The sequence below is a fragment of the Panulirus ornatus genome, chromosome 20 (assembly GCF_036320965.1).
Source record: "Panulirus ornatus isolate Po-2019 chromosome 20, ASM3632096v1, whole genome shotgun sequence".
Classification (NCBI taxonomy): domain Eukaryota; kingdom Metazoa; phylum Arthropoda; class Malacostraca; order Decapoda; family Palinuridae; genus Panulirus; species Panulirus ornatus.
Window position 1 is genome coordinate 54788093 of NC_092243.1, and position 21979 is coordinate 54810071.

General features: G+C 41.6%; 1 protein-coding gene across 2 annotated transcripts in view; it reads right to left on the minus strand.

Annotated features, from left to right (window-relative positions):
* Positions 1–21979, minus strand: part of LOC139756010 (CD151 antigen-like) — a 132444-nt gene that overhangs the window by 33997 nt on the left and 76468 nt on the right. For both annotated transcript variants that reach the window (XM_071674942.1, XM_071674941.1), the window contains exon 5: positions 6909–7115. In XM_071674942.1, the coding sequence (XP_071531043.1) occupies positions 6909–7115 (207 nt within the window). The remainder of the gene's footprint in view (positions 1–6908; positions 7116–21979) is intronic.

Consider the following 21979-nt stretch of genomic DNA (forward strand, 5'->3'; position numbering starts at 1 on the left):
CCCAGAGGAGTCCACATTATCCTGCCACTGGAAGTAGCGCATTCCCTTTAAAAGAAGTCTAGGGTAACACCAGGACTCATCAGGTGCAAACAATTCATAAAGTCAACACCACCACACAGATTCCGTCTTGTTAGTGCCATGCCAAATAACAAACCGGCCTGATTCAAGGACGTTTCGGATAGCATAATCAGATGAAGGGTAAGCAATGTAATTGGGTTGTTAAGGTCTACAAGATGATCATTTTCATGTCAGTGTTAAGCGATCGCATTTTCTGTGGTCACCCGTGTGTACTGAATGTCTGTGCTAAGAGCATCTCTCAGTTACTGTTTTGCCTGTCTGGCCAATGTATACTGGCCAATGTATATATATTCACATGGCTTACATTTGACGACGCAAGCGCTCCCAACTCTCTGATAATTCAGCCTACTCTTAATTAAGGTCTTACCTTAATGAAAAGAAATTTAGATTATTAGAAAATTGGGTGCCTGTACACCATCAAATGTAAGGCATGTAAACTTGTATACATTGGCCGGACCGGTAAAACAGTAACTGACATACTATTGGCACAGACATTCAGTACACACGGGTGACCACAGAAATGCGATCGCTTAACACTGTCATGAAAACGATCATCATGTAGACCTTAATAACAACCCCTCCTCTGATTATGTTAACCGTAACGTCATTGAATCTGTCTTCGTTGCTAATACCAAGAACTCTACATGAAGTTACAGAACCAGGTGTATGTAGCAGAATCCCTACATGGCAAATTTCTAAAATGGAATTGTGGTGTGTGTGTGTGTGTACGTTCAAGACAAAGTTCACGCCTAAAAACTGCATAAATGTAGGAAAAGATCGTTCCGTGTAAAGTCTTCTGTCTCTGACTAAATCCTACAAAATCTGGGATAATCCATATGTTTTGTGTTTACTGGCATGAGTCTGGTCAACACTCTCTGACCCTGGTACAGTGTGATAGTCTGGTCGACCCTACCTGACCCTGGTACAGTGTGATAGTCTGGTCGACACTACCTGACCCTGGTACAGTGTGATAGTCTGGTCGACACTACCTGACCCTGGTACAGTGTGATAGTCTGGTCGACACTACCTGACCCTGGTACAGTGTGATAGTCTGGTCGACACTACCTGACCCTGGTGCAGTGTGGCAGTCTGGTTGTCACTACCTGTCCCTAGTACTGTGTGGTAGTGTGGTCGATACTACGTGACTTTGGTACAGTAAAATTAGTCTAGTTGATACTACCTGACCCTGATACAGTGCTGTAGTCTGGTCGATACTACTTGACCTTGGTGCTGTCAGGATGTTTGGTCGACACTACCTGTCCTTAGTACTCTGTGGTAGTCTGGTCGTCACTACCTGATCCTGATAGAGTGCCGTAGTCTGGTCGATACTACTTGACCTTAGTGCTGTCAGGCTGTCTGGTCGACACTACCTGTCCTAGTACTGTGTGATAGTCTGGTTGATACTACCCGATCCTAATACAGTGATGTAATCAGGTCGATATTACCTGACCTTGGTGCTGTCAGGATGTCTGGTCGACACTACCTGTCCTTAGTACAGTTGGTAGTCTGGTCGACACTACCTGTCCTTAGTACAGTGTGGTAGTCTGGTCGACACTTCCTGACTCTTGTGCAGCCAAAGACCACCACGCCCTCCCTGATCACCACCACGCCCTCCCTTCCCGTCTAGGTATCAAGGGGGTTTAATGACATCTACGTAATGAGCCAGTGATTCAGTTGCTCTCAAGTGTCACTCCTTTGGCCAAGGTATCTATATTCTTTTTTTTTTTTTTTTTTTGCTTTAACCAATCATGGACAGCTGGCTTTCAACATGTTCTTTTATATCATCTGAGACGGCACGGGCAGCTGTGGCCCAAATCACTTGTTTACCAAATGGCGTCCCAGCTACGTCTCTTCGTTGTATATCAACTGACTGTTATATTTCTCTCTTGTATCTCCCCTAATGATGTGACTATTACACGAAAGTGCACTTGGGAACTTATCGTGTTTCATTTTCCCCGTGGACTCATAAGAATATCTTGATCACGCGCAAAATTGTGATCCTTTCCAACATATATATATATATATATATATATATATATATATATATATATATATATATATATATATATATATATATATATACACACACACACACACACACGCACACACACGTATATATATCATAGCTTGAGCCATGTATCCACTTTCATCGACTAAGTCCCTAGGGGTGGATGAACACTGGGTTGACTGTGGACCGACCGCCTTAACTAAGATTTGAACCTATGCGCTCGACCCTAGGCAGCCAGTGAATGGTTAGAAACCTACACCACGGGAGTCCATGTCATCCATGACTGGCAGAATCTCGTCGTCACTACCACACCATCCTTCACCACCAACACATCCACCTTCTCTGGTTACTTCACACTTCCTCACCACCACCACCACAGCTCCCTACCTCCCTGACCACCACACCGTGAAAGCTGAATGACATTGTGTAATCACTGACCCCCCGCCATTTTCCCTTCTTCATACCGCCGATAAAACGTCACAGTTCAACCATCAAAAATATCTTCTCGAAAACATATCGCCCCAGCAGCCATCAATTCCTGTCCTGTCAACGAAATTATGAAATGGATGGGGAGGGTTGGGGAAGGTGGGGGGTACCTCGCAAAACGTCTGGCAACTTTATTGGGAAGGGGTTTTCGTCATACGTCTGGCAACTTCATTGGGAAGGGATTTTTCGTCATACGTCTGGCAACTTTATTGGGAAGGGGTTTTCGTCATACGTCTGGCAACTTCATTGGGAAGGGAGTTTTCGTCATACGTCTGGCAAATTCTTCGGGGTGTTTACAGACAGACAAACCAGAGGACAGCTTTTTAATAGCACAGATAACAAAATATTCCCCCAACACCCTTGTCTAACAACGCACCCAGTCTGTACAACCTCAACCACACTCAACATACGGGATATATCCGTCCACAGCAAAGTCCACACCAAGTCCTGCAGTGTGAGGACCTTGGAGAAACAGGAACATGGCGTCGCTGGACTTTGATTATGATTAAAGAAACAACTTACTAACGTCTACGAATATGACTGAAAGTATGGCAAAATTTCGGTATATCGAGAATCAGTATCGTAATCAATCTCTCTCTCTCTCTCTCTCTCTCTCTCTCTCTCTCTCTCTCTCTCTCTCTCTCTCTCTCTCTCTCTCTCTCTCTCTCTTTATTCGATCCTGGCTGATGGAGCTTTGTATGTTCTATGAAGGTGCGCGTTCATATACACTTTATTCGTATATATATATATATATATATATATATATATATATATATATATATATATATATATATATATATATATATATATATATATATATATATATATATATATTTGGTAGGATTAATTCGTTAAAAGTACAATCAATATGGACGCGAGATAGTATATGAAAAAAAAAGAAAGTAATTATAATCATCATTTCTCATCAGCAACGTCATCGCGAAATGAGTTACAGCGCGAGGACCAGCCTCCCCGACACACCTCCTGAGTTACGGTCCGTCAGCCAGTTTGTACAGAGCAGCAAACATGAGGCAGGCAAGGTTGACACACATGATGGAAGAGTTTGGTCGGACCACTTAGGCCCCGCGCGTGGGAACCTAACACCATCTGCGTCACCTGGTTTCCCAAGCCATTTCCCATCGTCACATTAGCTACAGCTCCCTTGTTTGAGTGTACATGTTTGCCTTACTTACAACACTGGGAAAAGAGATGCAAAAATCATATATATATATATATATATATATATATATATATATATATATATATATATATATATATATATATATATATATATGTACATATTCTTATCCCTGGGGATATGGGAGAAAGAATACTTCCCACGTATTCCCTGCGTGTCGTAGAAGGCGACTAAAAGGGGAGGGAGCGGGGGGCTGGAAATCCTCCCCTCATGTTTTTTTTTTGTTTTTTTAATTTTTCCAAAAGAAGGAACAGAGAAGGGGGCCAGGTGAGGATATTCTCTCAGAGGCCCAGTCCTCTGTTCTTAACGCTACCTTGCTAACGCGGGAAATGGCGAATAGTTTGAAAAAAAAAAAATATATATATATACGATCTGAAGCCAGTGGTAAGGGTATGGGACCCGGAAATGATAATGCTCATCTCAGATTCATAGCTTCCACGAGAACATCCTCTACTGCGGGGGTGAACAGGTGTGTCAACCTACTCCTTCTGTTTGCTCTACCCTTACTGGAGGCACCTGAGCATCTCTTCCATCAGGTTAACATCTCTTTTATTCCAAGTTTCCTGCAGCGGTCGATGGCGCTAATGCTCTCTGTAAAGGGTAATCTCGCCGTAGAATATTTGAGCTGTTTTTTATGCTTTTTTTTTCTTCTGCTTTGTTCTCATACCTGAGGGATGACCCTAGCATTTCACGGCTAGAATTGCTTCCCCATTTTCTGTTGCGTAACGTGGAAATAAACGCGTCACCTTAGGTTTTAACGAGCGTGTATATATTTAAGCTTATGGTCTTTAGTCTTGTAGAGCAATGAGGTTTTTTCCTCTTTTTCTTTGGTGGTTTGCTGCCCTACACACCACACAGGCGCCTGTAGGGGAGACAGCAGCCACCGCCGCCCCCTCCCTAGTGTTCCCATACAGTGCAATTCCCTCCCACCCAGTCACTCGTCGGAATGCGTTCTGGGTGGCTGTTCCCTCGAGCGCGCAACGCAATTGTCGGCCGTATGAACAACGCCCCACGGTCCGGTTACCCCGGCGCGTCACATCCGGCCGCCGTCCGTCACTTAGAGAGACAGACTTCCGGTTTATTCGGTAAATCACGATGGCCGGTTTAAACAAAGTACTATATATGCTAACTCTGGCTGACCTTATAAGTGTACTTACGAATACTGGCTGACCTTATAAGTGTACTTACGAATACTGGCTGACCTTATAAGTGTACTTACGAATATTGTTTTGTCACTTCACATCCTATATACATATGTATTTTCAATGCTGTACATATATGTGTATGTGTATGTGTTTGTGTGTTCCTTATTATTCTGTTGGCTACCGTGTATTCCCTGCATGTCGTAGAAGGCGACTAAAAGGGGAGGGAGCAGGGGGCTGGAAATCCTTCCCTCTCATTTTTGTTATTTTCCAAAAGGGGAGCAGAGAAGGGGGGGCCAAGTGAGGATATTCCCTCACAGGCTCAGTACTCTGTTCTTAGCGCTGCCTCGCTAATGCGAGAAATGGCAAATAGTACGAAAAAAAAGATATATATATATATATATATATATATATATATATATATATATATATATTTTTTTTTTTTTCTTTTTTTTTTTCATACTATTCGCTATTTCCCGCGATAGCGAGGTAGCGTTAAGAACAGAGGACTGGGCCTTTGAGGGAATATCCTCACCTGGACCTCTTCTCTGTTCCTTCTTTTGGAAAAATAAAAAAAAAAAAAAACGAGAGGGGAGGATTTCCAGCCCCCCGCTCCCTTCCCTTTTAGTCGCCTTCTACGACACGCAGGGAATACGTGGGAAGTATTCTTTCTCCCCTATCCCCAGGGAATATATATATATATATATATATATATATATATATATATATATATATATATATATATATATATATATATATATATATATATATATATGTATATATATATATATATATATATATATATATATATATATATATATATATATATATATATATATATATATATATATATATATTTGTGGTATAGAAATTTCATGGCTTCGTTCTTAAAATACATTTGACCTTGCTGTACAGGAGTTCCATGGCATCATTACGACACAGGAACTGTATGTCATGTCATGCGGTCTTCTAATGCGCCATTCGGTTTTTTTTAATTGTTCGAGTATGAACCACCCACGCTTGTCTATAATCATTAGCTGTTGGATTTCGTAGAATTATGTAATTTTCATGACAAATGGAAAGACATGTCATTTCTGTGAACTAAATTGCTTTCACACACACACACACACACACACACACACACACACACACACACACACACACACACACACCTGGCTTCGGCTCGTGTGTGTGTTTGTGTGTACGTGTGTGTGGGTGTACCTAAGCACACACTAAAGACATGATACATATACAAAGCTAAGAGATGCTGTAACATAAATGTACATCTTTCTCTCCGTAATACGCCTATAGCACTAACACACACACACACACACACACACACACACGCACACACACAGCATGCATTGACTTGATAGTGTAAAATTCCCTTACCATACAGTACAAATACGTAATCAATTACACACAGACCTTGGCGTAAAGAAATAGTACATACAAGGTTGAGAGATGGGGCAACATGACTGTAAAGTTCTCTTCTCGTAATTCACGATTAGTAATCACACAGTCAACAGTCCTTTATGAACTATTGATCACAGTAACGAGAAGCCTTCACAAACAACTAAGGAACTGATTAAGAACAATGTGAGGAGGTACCTTCTTTTACCACAGTAATGGATGAATGGAATGAACTGATGTATAAAACTGTGAGAACAAACACGACAGTCGAGAAGGTTCGAGAGATAGGGGGGCCCATGACGAGTGTAGAACTCCCTTCCTGTACTGTACAATTAAGTAATTAACAGTACAGGGTCTCGAGAAAGACACACAATCCATGGACATTGCATGTATAAACAGAATTATCTTTCTTCTTGTTCAAGGTGGCCTCTGTCTCAAAAATGGTGTTCCTAGTTCTAAAAAGAACATTGATATTTGACGTTTGCGTGGGATTCTCAAAATCATGCAGCCACAAGGAAGGAGTAGCAATGAAAACGGGTTGTGCATGTCCATGGCGACCCTGTTTAGATACACATACACTGACCTGTTGGTACCTGGCCACCTGGTTGGAGAGAGATTGGGTACTCTGGCAGAGGGTCGCGTTGATGGGGCGGGGGTTGATGTGGGCGGCGTGGGCGGGGTGGAGCGTGCAGCAGGTGAGGGGCACCACCCGTCCAGGCCCGCCTACGCCCTCATAGTACCACATGGACTCCGCCCAGTCCCCCGGTCCACGCACGCCACAGCACTGGAGCTAAGCAAAGGTACAGGTGAGGTTAAAAATGCTTGTCATAATTTTAGTGATATCAGCAATAGTTTAAAAAATGGTGGTAGTGGTTTTGTATCAACGGCAGTAGTAGTACTAGTAGTAGTAGCAGTAGCTGTAGTAGAAGTAGTAGTAGTAGTAGTAGTAGTAGTAGTAGTAGTAGTAGTAGTAGTAGTAGTAGTAGCAGTAGTAGTAGTACTAGTAGAGCTAGTAGTAGCAGTAGTAATAATAGTAATAGCAGTACTAGCAGTAGTAGTACTAGTAGTAGTAGTAGAACTAGTAGTAGTAGTAGTAGTAGTAAAAGTAGTACTAGTAGAGTAGTAGTACTAAAAGTAGTAGTAGTAGTAGTAGAAGTAGTACTAGTAATAGTAGTATAGTAGTAGTAGTAGTAGTAGTAGTAGTAGTAGAAGTAGTACTAGTAATAGTAGTAGAGTAGTAGTAGTAGTAGTAGTAGTAGTAGTAGTAGTAGAAGTAGTACTAGTAGTAGTAGTAGTAGTAGAGTAGTAGTAGTAGTAGTAGTAGTAGTAGTAGTAGTAGTAACAGAGAAGCATTGCCAGTGACAGTCAAATGATTTGCATTAGAAACAGATGCAGCGGTAGCGACGCATCTCCTGTTTGTGGTAGTAGCAACGTTAGTGGTCGTACGATAATACCAGATGGACATCTAAAAAAAATGAATATATCAGTTATCAATTGACCGACGTAAACGATAAGCCACTGTGTGGCTGTAGGGAGTTGCAACGTATCTCGTACGTTTGTGATTATCACTGTCGTAATGTTGCTGACCCGAGTACTTGTGGTAGGTTTTGGTGTCCATCACAACATCGCGACAGAATTATCTCCAGGTAAAACATTACGTCCCACTGAAATGTTTATGTAAATTGAAGATCTATGACACACTGATAACTTTTGAAAAATAACCTTGTAAATCAATGTAACGTATAGTGTTGATTATATATATATATATATATATATATATATATATATATATATATATATATATATATATATATATACATCAACCGTTGTGACAGACAAAACATGTCCCAGTCAGAGGCTTTCGAAGTTGTAAAGAATACAGTAAAAGAAAAAGAACGTAAAAATGAATCAGGATTCCACAGGTGTATGTAGACATAGGGAGAAGGGTTACAGGGAAAGTGAAAGACCAAAGATAGAATAGAATTCCACAACTTGGTTGTCGGAGAGATGGAGGTAATGTAACGGTCATTTCTCGAGTGTCTGGTCTCCACGCAAAATCTGTGGGAACCAGCAGTTAGAAAAATGCCTCGGGACTATGCTCAGAGTGGTGGGAGAACATGTGGACAGTTCATGAGAACGGTGGCAAAAACGGTACATGCAGAAAACATCGCAGTGTATACAAAGGGGTGGGTGAAAAGAGTTGATGCCAGAAGAATTAATGAGACCATCCTAGTTAACAGAGAGGTGAAGGATGAGACATCCTTGATGCATAGGCAGCACTTCACACTAGGGTGAGTGAAATATGAAACATGTGCTCACAAGAAAAATAACGACTGCAGGTTATGGTTAAACCATACATGTTAATGTTATGAATTGTCGTGGTCTGAAACTGAACAAAGGGAAACGAATGACCCTAGTTGGAGATTAATGAGTTGAAATTGCATTTTAGCAATCTCTGAATATACTAGGTTACTGCTTTCCTATTCCGAAATGTTGCACCGGTTTGATCTGAGAGAGATATATGTTCAGTACAAGAAAGAGATCGAGCATTAGAAGGAGAGGAGGGAAAATGAGTTGAAGTACGCAAAGTGGAATCATCAGCAGAAAAAGAAATAGGATTAGAAGTAGAACAGAAATCATTTATAGAGGAAATAGAGGTGATAGGATAGACCCCTTAGGAACACCACTATTGATAGGATAGGAGGAAGTCGTTCCATCAAAGATGACTGCATAAGAATGGCCAGAAAGAAACTACTATGCATTACGGAAGAAAGTAAAGCAAGAAAGAACCAAGAAAGGGAGTCTAGACAGCAAAGACTTATGCAACACCTTGTCAAATGCTTCGGAGATGTCAAGGGCTATGAAAATCCTCACACTAAAGTCCCTTAAAGAGGAAACCTAGATATGAGTGACAAAGGAGAGATCACCAGACCCTGCACGACGAAAACCATGCTGGTGATAAGAGAAAAGGGAATGAGATTCTAAGCGTTTAAGAAATTGAGAGTTAAGGAGAGTTTCCAAAACTTTTGAGATAGCACAATGAGAGCAATGGGGGGATGACTAGAGTAATTAAAGTGGTCTCCCCTCTCGGGGATAGATTGCACTAAGGCATGCTCCCAAGCGGAGGGAAAAATAGGCGAAGGATGGGAGCCACCTCAGAGGCGAACTCTTCTCGTTTCTCTTCACCACATCATTCATGACTTTCTTTTGCTCTGCTTACTTCCACGTCCCAAACACCCTGTGCCTGCCAGTCTATCATCCAACACATTTAGGCGTATTTGAAAATGCTCATTCCATCTTTTCTTTATCTTTTCTTTATATTTTACTTCTTTCCTATCTGACTCTCTCACTGATTCTTCCATTTGTTTTCTTGCTCTTCTCACATTACTCACCTCCACTTCGTATATCAACTTGTTCATCCTCAAGACTGCCAATACTCTTTTACGCCATCTTTCATTGGCACTTTTTTTGCCCTTATACTTTTCTTGACCTCCTGCCGCCTTCCTGTGTACCTCCCTCAGTCTTGTGTGCTCCTTCCCTGCGGGTATCGCGGCAGAACTTCCTCATCCCATCACTCACTACCCTTTCTCAAACGTTCACATACAACATGCACGCCACGCACTTCACCCGCACACCCAAGCAATGCTTTCCTAAATGACTAGCATCCCTCACCCATTCTCTTTGTTTCTTACCTACCGATGTGACCTAAAGGTCAAGTAGGGTAGGGTCACCTGGGTTACCCCAGACCACATCACCAAGGCCTGTGTGAGTGTCCTCTGTATATATTTTCTGACGTACTCAATATATTGTTTTTTTTTTTTCTGAAGTTGCAATAGTTAGCAAATTTTCTCTTCCTGTTCCTGTGGCTTCTGATGTGTCCATATTCACAGAACTGCTTTTATCAGCATCATAAAACACACACACACACACACACACACACACACACACACACAACACACACACACACACACACACACACACACACACACACACTTGATGGCCATTTCCAGTGATTGGGAGGTAGCGCCAGGAGCAAACGAAGATAGGTCGCACTTGCCTGCATCCATTCTCTATTTGTCATGTGCTATTCACCGAAACCACAGCTCTTCATCCACAACCAGGTCCCACAGACCTTTCCATGGTTTCCCCTGCCTGCTTCACATGTCCTGGTTGAGTCCCCGGTATACCATATTGTACCAATTCACTATATCCCGTGCATGCCTTTCACTCTCCTGCATATTCAGGCACCGATCACCCAAAATCTTTTTTCACTCCATCCTTCCATCTCCAATTTAGTCTTCCCCCTCTCCTTGTCCCCTCGTCTTTTGACGCATGCATCCTCTTCTTTAACCTCTCCTCACTCATGCTTTCCATATGTCCAAAACTATTTCAACACACCCTCTTCTGCTCTCTTAACCACACTCTTTACATTACCACGTCTCACTCTTACCCTTTTATTACTTCCTCACGCGGGTAAATCGCTCAGAACCCAGGAAGAGTATTAAAGATTGTTAATACACACAATGCTAAGAATACTGATACATAATCAGTTTTCTAAATCCAAAGAGAGACGACTGAACATTCATACCTAAATTCCATAAGATTCCTCATATCCTCTGTATCCGTGTCTCTCAGTTTCACGATGCGACAAAATCCTTACATTCTTTTCATCCGTGAACACGACCCCTAATCAATAAAGAAATTCCGCTGCTAGAAAATAAAAAAGTTACATATGACCCACGTGACAAAAATATGAGTCAGAGAAAAACCCGTCTTACATCCAACCCCATTGGAAAAATCACAAATATTCACGGAAGGACAAGGCCATTCAAATGAAATATTCCCTGTACCAAGAGCCTTTTTCCTCCCTCCAACTTCCGTTAGGGCACGTGTGCTGGGGTCCTCGAGCACCAGATATACATCTCTGGCAAGTATCAATTCTTTCTCGGGCATAAAAGCGGTTGATGGCAGTGTAACCTATAATGAGATGCATATTTTCGGAGGACCGCTTAGCTGCAATATGTTTATCGTTGCGACCCAAGCTTTAATATGTGCACCTTGATTCATGAATGAGTCTCTTGCAATGCATTAGATCTTCTCTTGAATACTTAGGTACGAGCCTGAGAATTGATTATTGCCAGATTTCTATTGAAGAATAGATAGGTGAGCCTGAGGGACAAAACCCCGCAAGGCACCTTTCTCTGTTCCTTCTCTTGAAAAGTAGTAAAAGAGGGGATGATTTCTAGCCACCCCCCCCATTTCCACCCCTCTTAGTCGCCTTCTACGACACACAGGGAATAAGTAGGCAGTATATATATATATATATATATATATATATATATATATATATATATATATATATATATATATATATATATTGGAAGAGATCACAATTGAGCGCATGATCAACTAAATTCCTTTCTTGACCGCAGGGAAATGAAAAACGATAAGTTACCAAGAGCACTTTCGTGTAATGATCATATCATCAGGGAAGCTACAAGAAAGATATAACACTCATTTGATATACAACAAAGAGACGTAGCTAGGACGCCATTTGGTAAACAAGTGACGACCCGAATGGAGGTCTGGTGCTCCCAAGTCTGGCAACATGCGTATCATATAATTTAACAAGTGGACAAGAAAGGGAACTGTTTTTTAACGTGATTAAACAAGGCACTTGATTCTTGTCTTGTTTTTATACTGTATTTATGTTGCTTAAATCTTGCAGAAGGATCCTTACCAGTTTGCACATTAGACTTACCACAATTTTTACATGGTACTCTGTAAACGCACCCTACGGGACTTTCAGGTGAGTTCCTGATTAAGATATTCTTTATAGTATTGTTGTTGCTGTAGGCAACATTTACATGAAAGGATTTAAGCAACATGGGAAGTAAAATCATTACTAAAAAGAACTAAAATGTTCTTGGTGTCGAGAGGAAGTTGGGTATAACTCTATAAAATGATTTCTTTGCCAACTAAAGAAATTTATCAATGAAAGATCCAGGATACTTTAACTTGGATCAGATGGAATATATCTTCTCAAACTCATCATCAATAAACTCTGAACTGCATATACGTAATGTCATAAGAAATATGTATGTGCGTATATATATATATATATATATATATATATATATATATATATATATATATATATATATATATATATATATATATATATTTTCTTTTTTCTTTTAAACTATTCGCCATTTCCCGCGTTAGCGAGGTAGCGTTAAGAATAGAGGACTGGGCCTTTTTTGGAATATCCTCACCTGGCCCCCTCTGTTCCTTCTTTTGGAAAATTAAAAACAAACGAGAGGGGAGGATTTCCAGCCCCCCGCTCCCTCCCCTTTTAGTCGCCTTCTACGACACACAGGGAATACGTGGGAAGTATTCTTAATCCCCTATCCCCAGGGATATATATATATATATATATATATATATATATATATATATATATATATATATATATATATATATATACGTATATTATCCCTGGGGATAGAGGAGAAAAATTACTTCCTACGTATTCCCCGCGTGTCGTAAAAACGCGACTAAAAGAGGAGGGAGCTGGGGGCAGGAAATCCTCCCTTCCAGTTTTGATTTTTCAAAAAGAAGGAAAAGAGGATGGGGCCAAGTAAGGATTTTCCCTATCAGGCTTAGTCCTCGTTCTTAACGCTACATCGCTGACGCGGGAAATGGCGTATATGTATGAAAAAAGAAAAAAAAAAAAATATATATATATATATATATATATATATATACCTGTGGAAGGTATCAAGAATATATGGTGTGGGAGGCAAGTTGTTAGAAGCAGTGAAAAGTTTTTATCGAGGATGTAAGGCATGTGTACGTGTAGGAAGAGAGGAAAGTGATTGGTTCTCAGTGAATGTAGGTTTGCGGCAGGGGTGTGTGATGTCTCCATGGTTGTTTAATTTGTTTATGGATGGGGTTGTAAGGGAGGTAAATGCAAGAGTCCTGGAAAGAGGGGCAAGTATGAAGTCTGTTGGGGATGAGAGAGCTTGGGAAGTGAGTCAGTTGTTGTTCGCTGATGATACAGCGCTGGTGGCTGATTCATGTGAGAAACTGCAGAAGCTGGTGACTGAGTTTGGTAAAGTGTGTGGAAGAAGAAAGTTGAGAGTAAATGTGAATAAGAGCAAGGTTATTAGGTACAGTAGGGGTGAGGGTCAAGTCAATTGGGAGGTGAGTTTGAATGGAGAAAAACTGGAGGAAGTGAAGTGTTTTAGATATCTGGGAGTGGATCTGTCAGCGGATGGAACCATGGAAGCGGAAGTGGATCATAGGGTGGGGGAGGGGGCGAAAATTTTGGGAGCCTTGAAAAATGTGTGGAAGTCGAGAACATTATCTCGGAAAGCAAAAATGGGTATGTTTGAGGGAATAGTGGTTCCAACAATGTTGTATGGTTGCGAGGCGTGGGCTATGGATAGAGATGTGCGCAGGAGGATGGATGTGCTGGAAATGAGATGTTTGAGGACAATGTGTGGTGTGAGGTGGTTTGATCGAGTAAGTAACGTAAGGGTAAGAGAGATGTGTGGAAATAAAAAGAGCGTGGTTGAGAGAGCAGAAGAGGGTGTTTTGAAATGGTTTGGGCACATGGAGAGAATGAGTGAGGAGAGATTAACCAAGAGGATATATGTGTCGGAGGTGGAGGGAACGAGGAGAAGAGGGAGACCAAATTGGAGGTGGAAAGATGGAGTGAAAAAGATTTTGTGTGATCGGGGCCTGAACATGCAGGAGGGTGAAAGGAGGGCAAGAAATAGAGTGAATTGGAGTCATGTGGTATACAGGGGTTGACGTGCTGTCAGTGGATTGAAGCAAGGCGTGTGAACCGTCTGGGGTAAACCATGGAAAGCTGTGTAGGTATGTATATTTGCGTGTGTGGACGTGTGTATGTACATGTGTATGGGGGGGGGGTTGGGCCATTTCTTTCGTCTGTTTCCTTGCGCTACCTCGCAAACGCGGGAGACAGCGACAAAGTATATAAAAAAAAAAAAAAAAAAAAAAAAAAATATATATATATATATATATATATATATATATATATATATATATATATATATATATATATATATATATATACCGTTCAAGAGCAGAAGTATCACAGAAAATCCAGTCCTAAACCGAGGGAATAGATTGTGTGGTGGTGGTAAAACCTTGAAGCGAGTGTATGTCAGTGGCACCTGGCGCCCAGCGAAGGACCAGGCCACTCCCATGTGTCCTACAAACCATCCATTGCAAGTGACAATTCACGGCTCTTTTGCTTACCTTTGAATATATTCTGAATTTACCTCGGGGATTTGAATGACAGAACCCGTCTGTTTTCTGTAAGGAAGTTGCATCGTGGATATGGAGGGCTTTGCGAGACGGCGAATCGGTGTTTGCACTGTTGTGGGTGTGGGTTGTGTCCACAGCGCAAGGCTGTAGAGTCGTATACATCTGGGAAAGTGTGCTTTGACGTGGGGTGTATACCTAGTGGGGAGATGTCTGAGACTAATGCAGTTTAGGACTTGTCGAGTCATTTTGGTGCGAGTATGTTTTGTCAAGGACGTGCATCTTGGGGGTTAGGGCGGAAGGGAGGATCTGCGAGTAAGGATTGCTGAAGGATGAGGCAGGGGGTGGGTAAGCTTTTTATCCCTACTTTAGCGTTAGAGAATAGTTATGGAGTGGTTTGAATGGGAGATGTGTATTGCTGTAAGAAAGAGCCTAGTGCCAATCATGGTAAGGTGGGGTTGTATTTAGGAGGATCTTTTATCATTGAGTGTTTGTGGTAGACAGGGTGCAAAGGTTGTTTTGAGTGCTATACTTTGTGTTCTTTAGCTTTGTTATATTCGCTTTTGAGAGGATGGAAAAGCAGGTAGGTAAAGCAGTAGCTTTGGATGGAGCTGATGAATTGTTCGTAGAGGATGTTAACTTAATTTTTTTTTATCATTCAGATCTGGTACCACTTAGTGTGCTTAGGATATTTTATTTTTTTCTTGCTTTTCTGCTGACGTGTTTGATGTGGGGATTGAATTTCAAGTATGTATCTTATGTGATCCTAAGAACAGTTGGATTTTGCTCAATGAAAGTGATTGTCTGTACAATCTGAGTGATGGGTACAAGTGGATTCGCGACTGCCTGGGGTTCAAAGAGTGAATGAGGACTTCTGTGGTAATGCAGGCATTCTCTCTTGGAAGAGCCATCGTTCCAACCATGTAAAGTAGTGTTGCATGTTTGTCGTTGCTACTGTGGTGTCAAGGTGTTGTGATGTCATTGTGAGGTCGTCTGCATATGAGAGGAAGTTCATATTAATGTATGATGGAGGTAGTGGGAGGCCAAGTAGGAATAGACTAAAGATGTTTGGAGAAAGAACTTCTTCTTAGGCATTCCACTACAGAGTCTAAGGGATTTAGAGTTGAAGCCATTTTTGAGTGACTCTAGCATAGTATCCGTTTATGGAAATGGCCAAAATTCTTTTTGTCATTGTTGTGGACGGTTGTGCTTACTATCCTTTGTGTGAGCATGTATTGAGGGACAGTGTCAAGAGGGCTTCTTTGATATATATGGCGACTAGTGATGAGCGGAACGGGGATTGTGGTTGGGTTGGCTGAAGCCATCTAGGACATGTTGTGTGAAGTCTTTGTGTCATAAGATCGTGGAGTGGGTTGAGTCTGAAGCCCTTGTTCAGCAGGTGAGAGTGGGATACTTGCCTCGATTCTGTTGTAGATCAGTCTTTCACAGAGGACAAAGGAAGAACAGATAACAAGAGAGCAGATGGTCCATAACGAAGTTACGTGTAAAGAATGATATCTTAATACAGTGGTAGAGAGGATATCAAAGCAGAAGGCACCTCCCCACCCACTTCTTCCGCATCAACTGCGGGAAAGAGAAAGACAAAAAAAAAAAAATAGAGATGACCGAAATGATATGGGTTGGTAGGAGGAGGGGGAGTTAGGTGATTTGGAGGGTGTTAAAACTGATGCTATGGTGGCACGTTTCCAGATGTTAGTGATTCTATTGCATAGCCAGGAAAGGTTGAGGATATTTGAAAGTGCTTTTATTGCAACTGGGCCAAAGTGTTTTATGTGACAATTTGACATGCTGTTGTGGCCTGTTCCATGAGAGCCCTTTAAACACACACACACACACACACACACACACACACACACACACACACACACACACAGATATATATATATATATATATATATATATATATATATATATATATATATATATATATTTTTTTTTTTTTTTTTTTTTTTTTTTATACTTTGTCGCTGTCTCCCGCATTTGCGAGGTAGCGCAAGGAAACAGACGAAAGAAATGGCCCAACCCCCCCCATACACATGTACATACACACGTCCACACACACAAATATACATACCTACACAGCTTTCCATGGTTTACCCCGGACGCTTCACATGCCTTGATTCAATCCACTGACAGCACGTCAACCCCTGTATACCACATCGCTCCAATTCACTCTATTCCTTGCCCTCCTTTCACCCTCCTGCATGTTCAGGCCCCGATCACACAAAATCTTTTTCACTCCATCTTTCCACCTCCAATTTGGTCTCCCTCTTCTCCTCGTTCCCTCCACCTCCGACACATATATCCTCTTGGTCAATCTTTCCTCACTCATTCTCTCCATGTGCCCAAACCATTTTAAAACACCCTCTTCTGCTCTCTCAACCACGCTCTTTTTATTTCCACACATCTCTCTTACCCTTACGTTACTTACTCGATCAAACCACCTCACACCACACATTGTCCTCAAACATCTCATTTCCAGCACATCCATCCTCCTGCGCACAACTCTATCCATAGCCCACGCCTCGCAACCATACAACATTGTTGGAACTACTATTCCTTCAAACATACCCATTTTTGCTTTCCGGGATAATGTTCTCGACTTCCACACATTTTTCAAGGCTCCCAAAATTTTCGCCCCCTCCCCCACCCTATGATCCACTTCCGCTTCCATGGTTCCATCCGCTGACAGATCCACTCCCAGATATCTAAAACACTTCACTTCCTCCAGTTTTTCACCATTCAAACTCACCTCCCAATTGACTTGACCCTCAACCCTACTGTACCTAATAACCTTGCTCTTATTCACATTTACTCTTAACTTTCTTCTTCCACACACTTTACCAAACTCCGTCACCAGCTTCTGCAGTTTCTCACATGAATCCGCCACCAGCGCTGTATCATCAGCGAACAACAACTGACTCACTTCCCAAGCTCTCTCATCCCCAACAGACTTCATACTTGCCCCTCTTTCCAAAACTCTTGCATTTACCTCCCTAACAACCCCATCCATAAACAAATTAAACAACCATGGAGACATCACACACCCCTGCCGCAAACCTACATTCACTGAGAACCAATCACTTTCCTCTCTTCCTACACGTACACATGCCTTACATCCTCGATAAAAACTTTTCACTGCTTCTAACAACTTGCCTCCCACACCATATATTCTTAATACCTTCCACAGAGCATCTCTATCAACTCTATCATATGCCTTCTCCAGATCCATAAATGCTACATACAAATCCATTTGCTTTTCTAAGTATTTCTCACATACATTCTTCAAAGCAAACACCTGATCCACACATCCTCTACCACTTCTGAAACCACACTGCTCTTCCCCAATCTGATGCTCTGTACATGCCTTCACCCTCTCAATCAATACCCTCCCATATAATTTACCAGGAATACTCAACAAACTTATACCTCTGTAATTTGAGCACTCACTCTTATCCCCTTTGCCTTTGTACAATGGCACTATGCACGCATTCCGCCAATCCTCAGGCACCTCACCATGAGTCATACATACATTAAATAACCTTACCAACCAGTCAACAATACAGTCACCCCCTTTTTTAATAAATTCCACAGCAATACCATCCAAACCTGCTGCCTTGCCGGCTTTCATCTTCCGCAAAGCTTTTACTACCTCTTCTCTGTTTACCAAATCATTTTCCCTAACCCTCTCACTTTGCACACCACCTCGACCCAAACACCCTATATCTGCCACTCTGTCATCAGACACATTCAACAAACCTTCAAAATACTCATTCCATCTCCTTCTCACATCACCACTACTTGTTATCACCTCCCCATTTGCGCCCTTCACTGAAGTTCCCATTTGCTCCCTTGTCTTACGCACCCTATTTACCTCCTTCCAGAAGGAAGGTGGGTGATTATTGGTGCATATGCACCTGGGCATGAGAAGAAAGATCATGAGAGGCAAGTGTTTTGGGAGCAGCTAAATGAGTGTGTTAGCGGTTTTGATGCACGAGACCGGGTTATAGTGATGGGTGATTTGAATGCAAAGGTGAGTAATGTGGCAGTTGAGGGAATAATTGGTATGCATGGGGTGTTCAGTGTTGTAAATGGAAATGGTGAAGAGCTTGTAGATTTATGTGCTGAAAAAGGACTGATGATTGGGAATACCTGGTTTAAAAAGCGAGATATACATAAGTATACTTATGTAAGTAGGAGAGATGGCCAGAGAGCATTATTGGATTACGTGTTAATTGACAGGCGTGCGAAAGAGAGACTTTTGGATGTCAATGTGCTGAGAGGTGCAACTGGAGGGATGTCTGATCATTATCTTGTGGAGGCTAAGGTGAAGATTAGTATGGGTTTTCAGAAAAGAAGAGTGAATGTTGGGGTGAAGAAGGTGGTGAGAGTAAGTGAGCTTGGGAAGGAGACCTGTGTGAAGAAGTATCAGGAGAGACTATGTACAGAATGGAAAAAGGTGAGAACAATGGAAGTAAGGGGAGTGGGGGAGGAATGGGATGTATTTAGGGAATCAGTGATGGATTGCGCAAAAGATGCTTGTGGCATGAGAAGAGTGGGAGGTGGGCTGTTTAGAAAGGGTAGTGAGTGGTGGGATGAAGAAGTAAGAGTATTAGTGAAAGAGAAGAGAGAGGCATTTGGACGATTTTTGCAGGGAAAAAATGCAATTGAGTGGGAGAAGTATAAAAGAAAGAGACAGGAGGTCAAGAGAAAGGTGCAAGAGGTGAAAAAAAGGGCAAATGAGAGTTGGGGTGAGAGACTATCAGTAAATTTTAGGGAGAATAAAAAGATATATATATATATATATATATATTCTGTTTACTCTTTTAGAAATTTATATACAAGAAGGGGAGGGTTTCCAGCCCCCCGCTCCCCGCCCCCGTCCCCTTTAGTCGCCTTCGACACGCGGGGAATGCGGAAGTAGAATACTTTCTCCCCTACCTCAGGAAAACAGTGATCAAGTATCATATATATATATATATATATATATATATATATATATATATATATATATATATATATATATATATATATATATATGTGTGTGTGTGTGTGTGTGTGTGTGTGTGTACGTTGGAGGCTGCAGTCACGGACTAAAGTCCACATCAAAGCCGGGCCTAAATTGCAATATAAAGAGGTAAATGAAAGGAATAAATAAGAGTCAAGGGGAAGTATTAACAAATCTTGAAAGACTCAAAAAACCTGTCTTTTAAGACAGAAAGATAGATAGTTGATAGATAGAGAGAGATAGAGAGATACATAGATATAGATTTGCTAAAATATAGATATAAATAATAGACTGAAAGATATACCCACTTATTGCGCCTGAAATCCTTGCAGAGATATTCTCATGTTGAAAAATATCGTAAATCAGTCTATATAAATAGGGAAATATTCGTCATCCTAAGGTCTCCAGAGAGGTTTAACCCACATTGAAATTCATCAGTGAACAACAGAGTCACAGAGCAACTTAGAGAAATGTCTCATTTTTTTCCCCCCGCCGTTGCTCTTGGCAGTAGTGTTCTGTACATTCGCCTCATGTTGGGCCAGTAGAAGCAGAGGTGAAGTATCTAATGTCACTAACAACAACACAAGAACTCCCATAAAAGAAGGAAGGACCATTGCCAGCGACCTAGCCATAACTTACCCTCGCCTCATGCCTTAACAGGAGACACGACGAAAGTCATAGCATTAAATCAGACTGAAGCAGGTGAAGTTGAAGTTAAGGGCCTTGTTCCTAAAGGGCTTAAACCCTGACTATGTCAGATCTAGGCCCTGACAGATCAGGTCCAGTTGCCATTATGTAGGCCCGATCAGGTCCTCTTGAACCAGCTATGTAATGTATAGACGTCTATAGGAAAGGTAGGAATATGTTAGATCCAAGACTCGAAACCCCAGAATGACATACAGGCCCTAGTTAGCCATGTCCAGGGCCCAATATACCAGGTCAAGGCCTTTGTCTTTCGGCACAGATTCTAATATATCAGGTCCTACTTATAGGTACAATGGACTATGTACCGTTAAAGCACGGGCCATCCTGAACGTCAAATCAGGGAGATCAGGGGTGGAGTGAAGGAGGTTCAGGTCCAGTGTGAGTGGAAACAGGCTGGCCACGATCGCCCATTCACAAAATTTATGGATCGTTCGATAAAGACATATGTTGCTTTTACCAGATCATCCTCTCTGATACGACCATAGATTTCTATCCACAGTATTCCTTTTCATTAAGAGGGTTGTAGTGCTAGTAGTAGCAGTAGTAGATGAAGTAGCAGTATACTCAGTAATACAAGAAAATTCAGATAGGAACAGACTACTGGGTCCTTTCCCGAGTGCTAGCGATAGTGGCAGACATCAGGAATTCACAGATCAGTGTGGCTAATGTTAGAAGGCATACAGAGGATTTACGGTGAATGACCTGCAACTGTCAGTGTTACTGAGGATGTGTAAATAATGTAAGTCGTGGACTTCAAGAGAAATATCTATCGTCTCTTCTATAGTATCAAATCTATGCTATAGTACTGCTTTCATGGAGGATATCAAGAACGTAGCCAATATTACAAAAGTAACACCAAGATCATCACGTCCCCGTCTGAATAGTGCAAAATCATTTATCCAGACTTTCGACAAACGATTGATGACGTAAAGGAGGCATACTGATGAAAAGTCGAGAGGAAGAGATGCAGCGGGAGCGATAATCAGAAAGCAAACTGATGACTTCCTGGTCACAAAAACTATCTAACTGAGAGTCAGCATAGTTTCAGGAAAATGAGGGAATGCGTAACGAACCTTTTAGATTTCTACGAGAGAGTAAGCTCTGCTTAGACAAAAGACTGGATGGACTGTCTTTATCCGGACCGCTAAAAAAGCACGGACGCTATGCCACGTAAGGAGCTGGTAAATAATCTGTATCCTCAGACAGGAATAAAAGCGAGACTGCTTCGATGAAAAGAAAAATGTCTTTGTTGAAAGGAAACAAAGGACGCATATTAGGAGAGCTTTCACAAATAGGCTGAGGTCACCGCAAAAGTCTGTTCTGGGACCATTGCTTTTCTTGACCTATGTAAATGACTTGCCAGAAGGATTAGAATCGCACCTGAACATGTTTGCAGGTGCTGCCTGGGTCATAAGAGAAGTGAGAAGCGAAAAGGGTTGCATTACCTTGCAAAGGGACCAAGACAAAATCCAAACTTGGTATGATACAATGTTGATGAAGTTCAACATGAGTAAATGTAAACTAACGAGGATGGATCACAGCGCGAGATGGTCTCGGTAGGAGTGTTATCCAGCAATCCAGCAGAGAATAAGCTGCATGAACCTCAGCGTGAAGAAAGATTTGGG